Source organism: Suricata suricatta, chromosome 2 (assembly GCF_006229205.1).
Source record: "Suricata suricatta isolate VVHF042 chromosome 2, meerkat_22Aug2017_6uvM2_HiC, whole genome shotgun sequence".
Classification (NCBI taxonomy): Eukaryota; Metazoa; Chordata; class Mammalia; order Carnivora; family Herpestidae; genus Suricata; species Suricata suricatta.
The window spans coordinates 45491334-45505177 of NC_043701.1; the positions used below are offsets into that span (position 1 = coordinate 45491334).

Here is a 13844-nt window from a genome sequence, read left to right on the forward strand (position 1 = left end):
TTCAGCTGGGGCTTGGGAGGCCCATTAAAACTAAAAGGTAAAAACAGAACACAATACCGATGAACTCATTTGTCAAATCTGCTCTTGTAACTTGCTGTTCGATTCTAGTATAACCACTCTGATTTGGTTTCCAGGAGGCCCTTTGAACTGAAATATATAGCACCTTGATTTTTAAACACACAAAACACATACGCATTAAAAAAATTATATATAAAAGTACTAGGCTTTGCCTCTTTCTCTCCATCCCACCAGGTAAGGGGGTTGGAGAGGTTTGAAGCTGCTGCTGGAAATTAAGCCGGGCCACAAAACACATTAGCAGACTTTATTCCCTGAAGGTAGGAGGCCGCGCAGTCCTGCAGACGTCATACCACCTCGTCCGACTCCAGTCCGTGGACCTCGTACAAAGTGTCCAGTATCGCCAGCTGCTTTTCCATGGCAGGGAGGTAAAGGCTGAGGTCCCTCTGCATCCCAGCACTGAATGCTGCTTTCTGGTGGTCACCTTCCTTGATGGTTAACGCGGCCACAAAATCTTCATAGGACGGAGCTGCCCTCAGAGCTAACTGTAAAAGAATCACCCGTGAGTATCCGTACGTCTCTTGCTCTTGCATGCCTTCCGCTTATGCATGAGTATATATGTGCACACACATACTCACACACATACACAATGAGGAGGGCCACAACACACCCTTCCAATCCACGGACTCTGAGAAAACAAGTATGTGCTCGGGCCATGCTGAGGATGAATGATGCCAACAAATCTGGGAGTGCTGAGACTGAAGTTAGAGAAAGCTTCCTTCTCAGTCAGTGTGGTCCAGACCGTCCCTCTGAGTCCTCAGCATCCACCTGCGTGCATGGTGCTCCCACGCAGCCAGCCTTCCAGGGCACCTCACTCTCTTATTTGTGTCCCATCTCTGTAGGTTTCTTTGCCTATCCCTCGTTCCCCCCACGTGGGAAATACTTCCTTCGCACCCGTATTTTCCCCGAGGGAAGGGGGAGCTAGCCTTTGTTGTCTGCTTGGCAACTGAGGCTGTAACGTATTTTATCCCACTCAACCTGTTTAAGAACCCTGTACAGTTTATATAGCCCTAGTTTACAGGTAAACATTGTATAGATAATAAGTGCCTGGGCCAGGATCTGAACTTAGGATCGTGTCCGTGTTTTTTCAACCATGCTGCCACACCACACCGCTTCCCCAACGGAGTACTTCCTCGGCCCCAGACACCTCTCTTCCTTTTGTGGGCCAGCTGCTCTGTAAGGTTGCCAAATCTGCTGTCCGGCATCCACTGGATTGGTCTTCTGCTCAGATCTCTGGGACTTGGGAATCTTGCATTAATTACTCTACACTTTCTTTCCTGAGCTTTCTTATTCTTTAAGTCTTTGAGAATAAATCCCATCCCCTTTCTGCAGTTGGAGACTGACTGGCATTATCATGCAGTGGTTAAAGCACAGGCTTCGGTGAAGGAGACCCAGACTCGAATCCCAAATCTTCCACATATTAGCTCGAGAAATTTAAGCAAGGTGCCAAACCTCCTAGAACCTGTGTTTCCTCTGTAGAAGAGGACTGGTACCACTTTCCTTATTTGAAGAGATGAATGGAATACGTATGACATGCTTAGCCCACTTTCTGGCACATACCGAATACTCATATAATGGTAGAAGTACAAGGGAGAGAGCAGAGACAATGAAGGAAGACAATTATCTAAAACATAATGTGAGAAAATCTCCTGGAGCTGAAGGATAGGAGTCTGCAGATGTAAAGACCTACCCAGTACTCAGCATAATGAATGATAAAGACAAAAGGAGAAGGTCATGCGATTTTAGAATGTGAGGACAAAGATCCCGGAAGCACCCAGAGGAGTGAGGAACAGTTTCTGTGTAATGGGGCAGGAGCTCATTAGACTCTGCAGCAGTAACAGTGGAGGCTAAAGGACAACAGAGGAACGCCTTCAAAATTCTGAGGGAATATTGTTAACCTAGAATTCTATACAAGCCACAGCGTCACTCGAATAAAGGAGGGCAGAACAAAGACATCTCCAGGCATGCAGGAACTCAGAGGTTTAGCTACCTTGTACCAGTTTTTTGGAAGCTGCTAGGGGACAACACTAAAACAAGGGATTAGGTCAAGAAATAGGAAGTGACAGAACCTGGGAAGTTCGTGTGAGATGGGGATTCTGTACAGAAAAACTTGTAAGGAAGAGTCCTAGGGCACAGCAGTTCAAAGTCCTGAATAACTAAGTAAGATTGCCACAGAGTTTAGAAAGTTCTGGAAGGGAAATCTGGAAGAAAAAAACCCAGCACAGAGAGTAAGAGAGTATGGTGCATCTGTGGGTTCAGAATGGTGGTAATTTGAGAGATTTGATGATGTAGGGAAAATGTAAAACTTGTATAAGAAAAAAAACAATAAAAAAAAAAACCCATACAGTTCTGGCTCATCTTCTTCATGTTAACTTGTAATATAATTATATCGGGAAGGTGGAGGCAAGGGAAGTGAGATCATGATAGCAAGGTCTACAGAGAGCGAAATTCTAATCTATAACAGAAAGGCAACATTAATGGCTAACACTGATAAGGCCCAAAAGAGCAGCAAATATTTTCAGGATTACAGAGGTACTGGAAGAAACAGTCACAGTATCTGAAAATGGCAGACTTTTTGGAGTAAGTCTGGAAAGGATTTTCAGGATTACAGAGGTACTGGAAGAAACAGTCACAGTATCTGAAAATGGCAGACTTTTTGGAGTAAGTCTGGAAAGGTCAGAAGACAGGGGCTGCTATTTTTCTGTTATAACTTTTGGACTTTTTGATAAAAAAAAAAAATCAAGCCCTATGCCCATGTATTTAGGTACAATAAAATTTTTGAAAAGTTTCTCCAGAGCAGGGCTCCAGACTAGGTATCTCTCAAAGGTTCCTACAGGACTATGATGCAGTCAGGTTGACTTGAGGACCAGCGATAGAGCTCAACTGAAGAGGAAACCAAAAAGGTCGAATGACCAGTGGTTAGGGAGCATCTGGAGGCAGAGCCTAGACCGGGTTTCAGGGCTATAAATTACAGCTGTTTGAAGAGAAAAGTGCCCTGTTTGGCTGGTACATGAATCAAATTCCTGGAGTGTAAAAGAAGTTTCGCTGAGGAACTGAGACTTGTTGAATGAATTTGCCCCTGCTAATTACTTAGCACATTCAGAAACAATACACTTTCTAAAGTGGGGATGACTTGGAGAGTATCACCAGAGAGCCTGCTGCCAAATGCTCAACAGAATCCATTTTCTTAAAAATCAGCAACATTAAAAATTATTGGCAATACTATCCAGAACCTTCAAAATGTTCGTCCTCTATAATTTCGGGTATATTACTTCATCTCTGTGTCTCAGGCTTCTTTGTCTTTAAAAGGAAAAGTAAGAGAACAGACTTAGGAATTAGGAGATTAGTAATTTTATGTAAGTAAAGCACTTAAAACAACATCTGGTACACAGTAAGTGCTCAGAATTCTAAGTTCTAATAGTTCTTGGCATTAAACATAACAATTCCACTTCTAGAAACCTAATTTTTTGTAAATAAAAGTTTCAGTCAAAAATGCATACAAAAAAGTGCTGCTGTATTCCTAACAACAGACTCAGAGCAGCTTACATTTCTCACACTGAGGACTGGGCAAATAAGTCATGTTATCGCCGCACTAGGGAGATACGATGCATATTATACAGTCACTAAAAATAATGATCTTCAAAACCTCTTATGGCATTTAAAAATGGCCATGATTGACTCTGTTAAGTGAGAGGAAAAGAATACAAAATTATACAAGCTAAATATAAAAAAACGTACATGCATATAGAGTATGCAAAATAATTTTACACATAAAACACACATGTAGATATAAAAATACAAATACCTATAAGCAGATATATATTTAGATAAAAATTAAATTAAATAGAATAATCTTAAAAGAATACATATAAATAAAAACAAAAGGTAAGAAGGTAAAACACAGAAATGTTAAAAACGGTTATTATGTATGGAGTGGTGAGAATATGGACAATTAAAATTTTTCCCTTTCTATTCTTCCATGATTTCTACATTTTTTAAAAAAATGAGTCTAAAGTCCTATATGCTGGGGTAAATGCTATAAATTAAGAAGTGTTTTTAAAGACCCTTGCTTATGTTAAATTTTCTGCTACCTTTGCATTCCTGTTGGGAACATCTCTCGGATCATTACTGTTTCAGATTAACCTCTGACTCCTCTGCTGTAACAGCAACAACAACACATTGCTGGTCCTCGTGAACAAGGCAGCTCAGTGTCCTATGCTTGTCATCTAACCAGGGGAACCCGGGTTCCCGGCACCTACGAGCAGTCAGTGCTTGTTTGACTCCAGGAGAAAAAGGAATGCAGCTGCGTCCCCTGCCTAATTCCGCAGCCGCAGCCTCTCAAGTGCCGTCTTCCCTGCAGACAGTGGCGACGCAGCCCTGGAGACAGAAGAGCAGGTTTGGACCCGGGCTCTGCCCACAGCTTCGCTCTGGGACTTCGGGACGCGAACGGACAGTTCCGAACTTGTAGAACAGTGAGAGTAAATCCTGAGATTGTTAAGATAACGAACGCGCCAAGTCCCTGGCACTGTCCCTGCTGGACAAAGGTGTCCAACAGCCAGACGGCAGCTATCACTCGGATTATAAAACACACACTGCAGGTGAGTGTGAGCACTCTGTGGCTGCAATCGGCCTTGCTTCCACGGAGTGAGAGCTGGGGTGTCGACCGAGTCCTCTCCAGGTTTCCGGACTGGTCCAGTACATTTTATTTCCTCCACTGTATCTGTCTCACTTTCTTTACATGCCTCCTAATCAATTATGACCTAAACAGTTCTTACCTCAGGCAAATGATGTCTCCTATCCTTCAATTAGTAAAAGACACGTGCAAGACTATTTTTACCCCACGACCTTCCACAGAACACCCGCACTAAGGTGTTTGCTAGTTGCCACCACACGGGACTCTGCCTTTTCACAGCTGTCCCTGACTCAGATGGGAGAATCACAGAGTATTACTGAGGACAGAAAGGGGCACCTATTTACTCCTGCTATTTTACAAGCAGGCTAAGTGATCTGCCCAGGGGACTATGATTTCCAGGCGTGTGTTCTTAGGTCAACATGCTGGCAAGGAAGGAATGATGGAGAAACCGGAGCCAAAACACACAAGGACAAATGTCTCCAACAATGAAAATAATGGTCTAAGAAGCCCTAGCTGCTGGCACACCCAATTTAGCCAGTTAGTCAAAGATAAAATCTGACTAGGCTTAGAACGAACAGGATGGGATACGATGGGCAGCAGAGGGAGCTATGAGGAAGGCCGCACTCGTCTCCCATCGTTGGTGAGTATCCGCAGCTTCCTGCCCACCCCTGCACTGACACCCTTCACTACCTTATCAGAAAGCCTGCCACTTCTGTGGCAAATTTCCACACGGTCATTGGAGGTGGACAGGGAAAAGCACGTTAACAGTCTTCTAGTCCAGACGCTTTTTTTGGACCAACATTTACACACTAAATAGGCAACATGATGTTCCTATTCTTGAGAACAAAGCAAGCAGAAATGCTACACACACACCATACACACACACACACACACACACACACACACACACACACACACACACACACACACACACACACACACCCCTGCTGTGACCATCAGAACATTAGAAGGCAGGATCACTTACCGCAAAAACCCCTCGAACTACCCAGCCGTGGTGCTGCCGTAATGTTTTACCATATGCGTTATCTTGAAAAGAAGAAAAATGTCATGAACCATAGTTTCACCAGAATCTGATGCGCTATTTGTAACACATGCTTTCTAATGTACACAGTAGCATGATCCTATTAGTATTACGAGCTGATGAAAAAAGTCTAATTACAAGACTATGTACCCCAAAAGTCTTGAGTAGGAAAAAAGCCTTACACAATTTTTTTTTCTAAGAAAGAAGAGGTAGTTCCACTCTTACCTTGTGTAAATGTACCTGAACTTCAGTTTATTATCACGGTGGGAAAACTCCCATACATATCAGGAAATAAAGGTGGGGAAAGGATACTGGAAAAGCTAGACTAAATACAAATAGAAGTAAACTACAAGAATATAAAATGCAGGGGCACCTGGGTGGCTCCATCAGCTAAGTGTCTGACCTTGGCTCAGGTCATGATATCATGGTTCATGGGTCTGAGCCCCTCATCAGGCTGTGTGCTGACAGCTCGGAGCCTGGAGCCTCCTTTGGATTCTGGGTCTCCCTCTCTCTCTGTGCTCCCCTCCCCACCCTGTTCATGCTGTCTCTCTCTGTTTCTCAAATATAAGTGATAAATGTTAAAAATATATATATATACATATCTACCTACCTTACCTACTTAAATGCAGTTCTCTGAATGTTGTGTCACCCTGAGCCAGTCCCTTAGCTGTCCTGTTTCCCTCTTTATAACCTCTGAGTTTCTTTTCAATGCTAACATTCGATTCTAGGATGTCAAATGTTTGCTCGACTCTGGATATGCAGTATTAAACCCAGAAACCTTTAAAACTACTGTGGAAAGAATGACTTGAAGTTTCTAAGGTAGTTATAAAGTACTTGATGAGACCTACTGATAAAAATCATTCACATTTTAGACTTTAAAGATAGAAACCTATGAATTTTGTCTCTCTGTGTTTTTAAATGATATTTAAAAACTTGCATATACTCATTTTACTTACAAAAAAATCTGAAGAACAAAATGACTGCGGTTATGTGAGGGATGTGTTCCTGAGGGCTTTGAATAATATATGCAAAATCCAAAACTGATCTTTCCACAGAAGTAAGTGCATTCTTGGGAGGCACAGATCTGCATCACCGCAGAGCACTTACGTTAATGCCCAGGGGATCCCGGGGGGTCGTTTGACCTTCTTCAGCATGGTTTATCACCTCTAAACTTTATTCCACCCTGATTTATTTTCATGAGCTAGTTTCCGCACCAATACAAGTCTACCACCATTTAATCAATGCGTATGGGACAATGTAATTGGATATAAAAATATTTCAAATTGCAATAAGGACAGATGTTAAAATGAAGGAAAAACAGACACCAAGACCACAACCTCAAGTTCATGTGGTTAGCAGCAATCTGGTTCACAGAATACTGCCGAAGGACATCAGGTATCTGCATTTTACTGGCTGACACAGTGCTGCCTGTGGCTGTAGCTTAAACGCACCTTACAATGTACTCAAGCCCTCTTGCTTTGAAATTATGTAATTTATGTCAACTCTTATTTTTATAACTTGGAAGAGGCTTTATTAATACTTTTAGCATATTCTACTATCAATTTTATATACTTCAAGTTTGCATAAGGAACAATTTATATTTGGTATAAAAGACCGTACATTTGAAATACGATAGATTTCTCTGGTTATCTAAAGTTTTAGGAACAGGTGGAAATGGCAGCACCCCAACTGGTAAAGCTGAAGCAGAAACAATAGAGAATTAATAAATTCAAGTATGAAGACGCTTATGAAGAACCTAAAGGAGAACTGAAGATTAATTTTTTTCTTAGGAGAAAAAAGTCTGAATAGACTTAGGGCATGGTCACAGATGCAAGTCTTCAATCTAAGGCACTCTTAAACTCTGATTTTCTAAGGGGATACACAGTATCAGCAACATTGCAGATGGTATATAAGGCCTTAGTGGAGAAAGCGTTGCTGGCCTACTAAGTCAGCTGGGCAGAAAATACTAGGCACAACCTCTGACATAAATCAGGAAGACAATCAACTTTCCACCATCCTTTCCAAGGAGCCACTTGGGCTGGCAAGGTAGTGTGCAGGTCCATGGGTGCTCCATCCTGAGGTGAGTCACAGGGGTAGGACAGTGGGGACACTTCATTTCTTGTGATCTTAACTCAGGTGAAGAATTAAATGCCATTATACACAGACAGAATTCAACAACATTAAAATCTGCTGGTGGAGACCCAGGATGGGATGAGGTTCGACCACATGCCCACTGGGCAAGGAGGGGGAAATCCATAGGGGATTTAAAATCATTCAGGCCACTGCCCCGGGGAAGTTACTGGGCTAATGAGAGCCAGCCATTTAACCAAGTGTTACTACGGGCGCCTGGGTGGCTCAGTTCATTGAGCAACCAACTTCAGCTCAGGTCATGATCTCGCAGTTTTGAATTCGAGCCCCATGTTGGGCTCTGTGCTGACAGCGCAGAGCCTGGAGCCTGCTTCGGATTCTGTCTCCCTCTCTCTCTCTGCCCCTCCTCCACTCATGCTCTGTTTCTCTCTGTCTCAATAATAAATAAATAAATAAATAAATAAATAAATAAACAAACAAACTAACCAAATGCAAACTGCCAACCGCTATAGTAAAGATTTGTATACAGTTCTTTCTGTGAAAACAGAAGGAAGAGAAACAAACCCAGCCTGTGGGCATGTAACAAGGGATTCTCCAAAGGGGTCCCAATGGCTGGGCGGGGCAGAGAGAAGGGTGGTGGTGGGGCTGCAGACTGCAAGCACTAAGGAACCGTGAGGGGCTGAGGCGTGCTGTGCACAGGGGAGTAGTCCACTGGGGCTGAAGACCGCTGGGGCGGGGCCAAAAGGCGAGGGCCTCTATGTGCCAGGCCAAGAATTCAGATTCTGAACTTCCCACTGGAGGCACAGGGGCAGTTCTAAAAAAATATTAACACTTAACTGCTTTTTTCTAATTTCACAAGTAAGGCATGCTCACTGTTGAAAATAAGGAAAAGACAAAAAGGAGGAAACTGAAGAAACCTGTAAGCAGGACTCCCAGAGATAACCACAGTGGGCACTCTGAGGGTATATCCTCCTGGTCTTTTTTCCTATAAGGACTGTATTATTTTCTTCTAACAGTCACGATCTCGGATTTGGAATTGTGGCAGGTAAGTAACAAGGTGAGATTTACACTCGGTAAGGTAGGACGCAATCACAGCTGGCTCGGTTCCTCAGTCTTTGGCGCCAAAGCACCCCCAGCTGGACAAACTGCCAGTTCACAGAGGCTCCAGATCCAGGGCTACTTACTCCCAGCCTCAGGGACTCCGACCTCAGAGACCTTTCCTACACCTCACTACTTGAGTCAACCCCTCAGAAAAGCCCAGAAACCCTTCTCTGTGCCACCTTCTGTAGGACAGCAGGAAAACACGGGTGCTATGAGTCCCAACAACATGGGCAGCCTGGTCCAAGGAAGGGGGAGTGTTCGTGCACAGCAGCGGGACGTGTGCCCTCCCGCCTGGCCCTCCCGGAGGAGGCAGCTAGCTGCTCCTTGCTGTGCCCACACTCTGCCAGAGAAGAGCTCTGCCACGGGGCCAAAGGTGGGCCCGCTAATCTAATAGGAGAAGAAGGAATCAGAGAATTTGGGCTGGGTCTTGACACAGGTCCAGGAAGGCCACTATCCCAATTTAAAACCAACACATGAAAGAAAATTCATTAAAAAAAAGAAGAGTCTTGCCACAATCCTTAGCTGACTTCTAGGGCTGCACAATCCCCACCACATGAGGCTCCATTAAAATAAAATGAAGTCTAAGCCTGACCTATTTTGGTTACCTAGAGAAGATTAGATAATGAAACACATTAATCTTCACTGTAATATAAATTCATTATCATAATGCATGTTCTGTAATCTGGAAGTATTTTTGGCCTCTGAAAGACAAATGAACCCCTTCTCCCAGATCTTTGAGATGTGTCAGTTCCTCAGAGACTGAGTCAAAATTTCTGAGGAGGAAGCCATGACAATTCTTTCCTTTTACAAAAGAAGAAACAAGACCCAGAGAGATGGTGACTTACCCAAGATCACACAGCTATAAGCAGTGAGAACTCGGGGCATTCTTGTCACGTTAAACCATTCTGCTAAAAAACTAATGTGTACTTTTTGTGAAACAAAATAACCCAAATAAAAAATGTCCTTTTTCTAGAGAGAATTAGAACCTTCTTCTGTTTTGGAAATAAAATAAATCTGAATTCTTTACTGGTAAGTGAGAAATTTGCTGAGGACTTCACTTATTTTTATTTTATTTTTTTAAAGATTTTATTTTTGGGGTGCCTGGGTGCCTCAGTCGGTAAGTGTCTGACTTCATCTCAGTTAGGGTTGTGAGTTCAAGCCCCGCATCGGGCTCTGTGCTGATAGCTCAGAGCTTGAAGCCTGCTTTGAATTCTGTGTCTCCCTCTCTCCCTCTGCCCCTCCTCTGCTTGTGCACTCTCTCTCAAAACTAAATAAACATTTTTTTAAAAATAAAGATTTTACTTTTAAGTAATCTCTACACTCTCTCTAGGTTCAAACCTACAACTCTGAGATCAAGAGTCCGCGTGCTCCACCGACTGAGCCAGCCAGGCACGCCAGAAATTTCCTGAGGTATTTAATGATTGATTTTGCCTAAACCTATAATAGCACATGAAGAGAGATCAATTTTTCCATTACCAACAGTTGTTGGTAGACAACTGTTCTGTCCAGGAACTGAATACATGAGTGTCTCTGCTGTCCACCTGTAACTGGTAAGAATTTATCAAGGTACTTTGGGTTGTAGAGAAGACAAAGGAGAAATGCAAATCTAAGTTTTAAGAGGGATTCTGGGAAGTATATAAGCATAGCCAGGAAAGGTGGAATCCATCATTGACTGAGTTTAAGAGATGACAATCATCTCAGCTCTGCAAATGGACCATGCAGTGCTTGGCAAGAATCATGAACCAAGAGAGGCTGGAAAGTGAATAAATCTGAAAAATAATCCTGAATGAAAAAGAATGTATACAATGTGACACACTAAATACAATGTGTAGTATATGAGTTTAACACCTGCAGTACAATCCTAGATACTATTTATAGACACATAGATATACAGTAAAAGTATAAAAATGTGTATGACCATAAATACCAAATTCTGGGTGAAGATCTTCTCTGGAGAATATAAGAACTAGTGGGGTCAAGGGGTACATGGGTACAGCATTTAACTATTTTATATATTTGGTCAAATGGTAGATATTTGTTAAATGTCTGAAATATTTATAATAAAACAAAAAATCAACAACAGAAAACTAAGCTACTAGGAAAGTACTGAATTCTTTATAGTGAGTAAGCTTCAGGCAAAATGAATACATGAAGAAAAGCCAAATCAATAACCATCGGACAGAAGTGAAACAAGCCCCCGAGTTACCCTTTGTTGACTCTAGGCATTACGAAGACAAAAACATGGACTGTAAGCCAAGCCTGGCATTCCAGACAGGCACATGCTGTGAGCAGTTTGGGAGAGGCAGGACTTGATTCCTATTCCAGGTATTTTCAGAATAACTAGCCAAGTTATGATTTGATGCTAAATACCAGATCATAAGTTCTGACTTTAGCTCTCACAACAGTTCTTGTCTGTGAAAGCCTTTCATATTAAATACATAATTTTTATTCTGTGCTAGAGACTTTGGTTGGGTCACATCTACCTGACACTTAGGGAAACATTCCGAGGTGAGGGATGCGGCAGTCTGTCTTGCTTATGGGACAGTGCAGAGCCGGTAACAGTGCAACGGTGCATGAAATGCCAGAGCAACTTTTCTGCCTTCTACTTACAAGGAGGCTTTCCAAAAGCTTGTTTTGATGTGGCATCTGCAAATGGAGGGGCTCAGCTATAGGGTGGACCATTCAACATATATGCCTTGGGGACCTAACTCTTCCCTTAAAATGAACTTTAGAGAACGCCACAGGACATCTATGGTTCAAGACCACTCTTGATATGAGACCACCCAAAATAATCCACTCCGATCATCATGATAGGAAATCCAAGTAATGGTTCAAATACAAAAGGGGACAATATAGAGCCTAAGGGGCTCCTTCTAGATGCTGGATACTCATTCTAGATCACAGAACTTCAGCAATACAATGACTACGCTTCTATCTGCCGGACAGTTAATACATGTCGAGGCTTCCATTGTGTCGTTTAGGATGTTATATATATCACCCCCCCCATTTTTTTTTAAATAAAATTTTTTAATGTTTATTTTTGAGAGTGACAGATAGAGCATGGTAGGGGACAGAGCGAGGGAGACAGAATCTGAGGCAGGCTCCAGCACAGAGCTGAGCTGTCAGCACAGAGCTGGACACAAAAGCTGTGAGATCATGACCTAAGCTGAACTCAAGACGCTCAACTGAGTGAGCCATCCAGGCGCCCCTGTATCACCCCCCATTTTCAAGGCCTCTAAGATCATATAAGTTTCATGAATAGTTACCTCAAAACCTATCTTAAGCAGTGTTTTCAAATTTCCAAGTACTAGTCCAGATTTATCCTTAATTTATCCCTACTATCTTGCTGATCCTAGATTAGGAAAAATTCCTGACATTGGACAACCAGCTAATTATCATGAAAAGGAGGCAAAATTAACAAATTAGCGCTTTGGCATTAATCTCAGCACTTTTATTTCAGTTTATTTACTAATCACTCAGATGCAATCAGAATTCCCAAATAATCAATATATAGCCTAGTGACAGGCACCTTCAACGTCCTCACTCTAGATGAGTAGGTCCCAAACTTTAACATGGACCAGAAGCACCTGAGGGACCTGCTAACATGGAAGGCAGCTGTGCTCACCCCCCACACCACTGACGCACACAGGGACCGGCTAACGTGGACTGTGTGCCCCCTCCCTGGGGCTGTCAGCAGGGGCTGTGTGGGGCCTGGCAGGCTGCATTTCTCATAGGTTTGCAGGTGAATAAGATGCTCTCCTTGGACCACTTTGAGAACCACTGATCTAGGTCTGAGACCTTAGGGAAGGTATTTGTCCTCTCTAGACGTCAGTTTACTCACCAGAAAAAAGAGGAATTTGGAAGATTAAATGAAATGTTTATCAAGAACCTGGTGTCATTCCTACACTGTGTGCTCTATAAATAGAAGCTATTACTACAATCACTCAAATTCAATTTTAGAACTTAAAACATGGGAGCAAATTTGCTTATATAAATATAGGTATATATGCTCCCTTTTACCTACATTCCTAAATTTCAGACAAGATATCAGTTCTACTTATAAAAGCAATGCTTTCAAAACGACAAAGGAAGCTGTTAACCCAGAAGAAATCTGCATCAAGGAGCCTATTGGTTTGAAGTAGTGAATGTGTGAACACTTGTTACGAACTCTGTTTGCACAGAGCTTGTTGCTGCTGCCGTGTCTGCAGGGGAGGGTGGGTTGCTTAGAGGAACTTTCTCTTCACACTGAATAGCAGCAGGAAACTAGGGAATTCCTAAAAGCAAAAATATGATTTAAATCATGAAAACCTCTGAAATAATCTTGAACACCAGTAGGAAAATCTCAAAGTACAGCCCTCTTTTCCTTCCCATTGAAAACAGTGCTGAAGGGGAAGAGAGGGAAGGAAAAGCTTATTTTGGTTTTGAAGCAGCATTTCCCTTCCTAGGCTCCCCTCTCTTCGGGCGGGCCCAGATTCCACATCAAGCAAAAAGCAGGGTGGGGAAAGGGCAGATTTAGGGGCAGCGGGAGGGCAGAAAGGGGATATTCTCAACTTCCTCCCTACTTCCAGAGGGCCAAGCTTCTCTTTTTCACTTGTGTGTCCTGTACACAGTAAATTTTTAAAAAAATGTTTAATTTATTTTTTTATTTTTGAGAGACAGAGAGAGACAGCGCGAGCAGGGGAGGGTCAGAAAGAGAGGGAGATGCAGAATCAGAAGACAGGCTGAAGGCTCTGAGCTGTTAGCACAGAGCCTGATGCGGGGCCAGAACCCACAAACCGCGAGATCATGACCTGAGCCGAAGCTGGACACTTGACCAACTGAGCCAGCCAGGCGCCCTCACTTGTGTGTCCCGTAAGCAGTTGGGTCCTCTTCCGCCTCCAGCAGAGGGCTGAATGAGGTTAGCAT

General features: G+C 42.9%; 1 protein-coding gene across 3 annotated transcripts in view; it reads right to left on the bottom strand.

Annotated features, from left to right (window-relative positions):
* Positions 1-307: 307 nt before the first annotated feature.
* PLEKHA8 (pleckstrin homology domain containing A8) overlaps positions 308-13844 on the bottom strand; it is a 56373-nt gene continuing 42836 nt past the window's right edge. For all 3 annotated transcript variants that reach the window (XM_029925695.1, XM_029925704.1, XM_029925714.1), the window contains 2 exons: positions 5694-5755; positions 308-560 (listed from right to left, as the gene is read on the bottom strand). In XM_029925695.1, coding sequence (XP_029781555.1) covers positions 363-560; positions 5694-5755 — 260 coding nt within the window. In that variant the 3' untranslated portion in view covers positions 308-362. The remainder of the gene's footprint in view (positions 561-5693; positions 5756-13844) is intronic.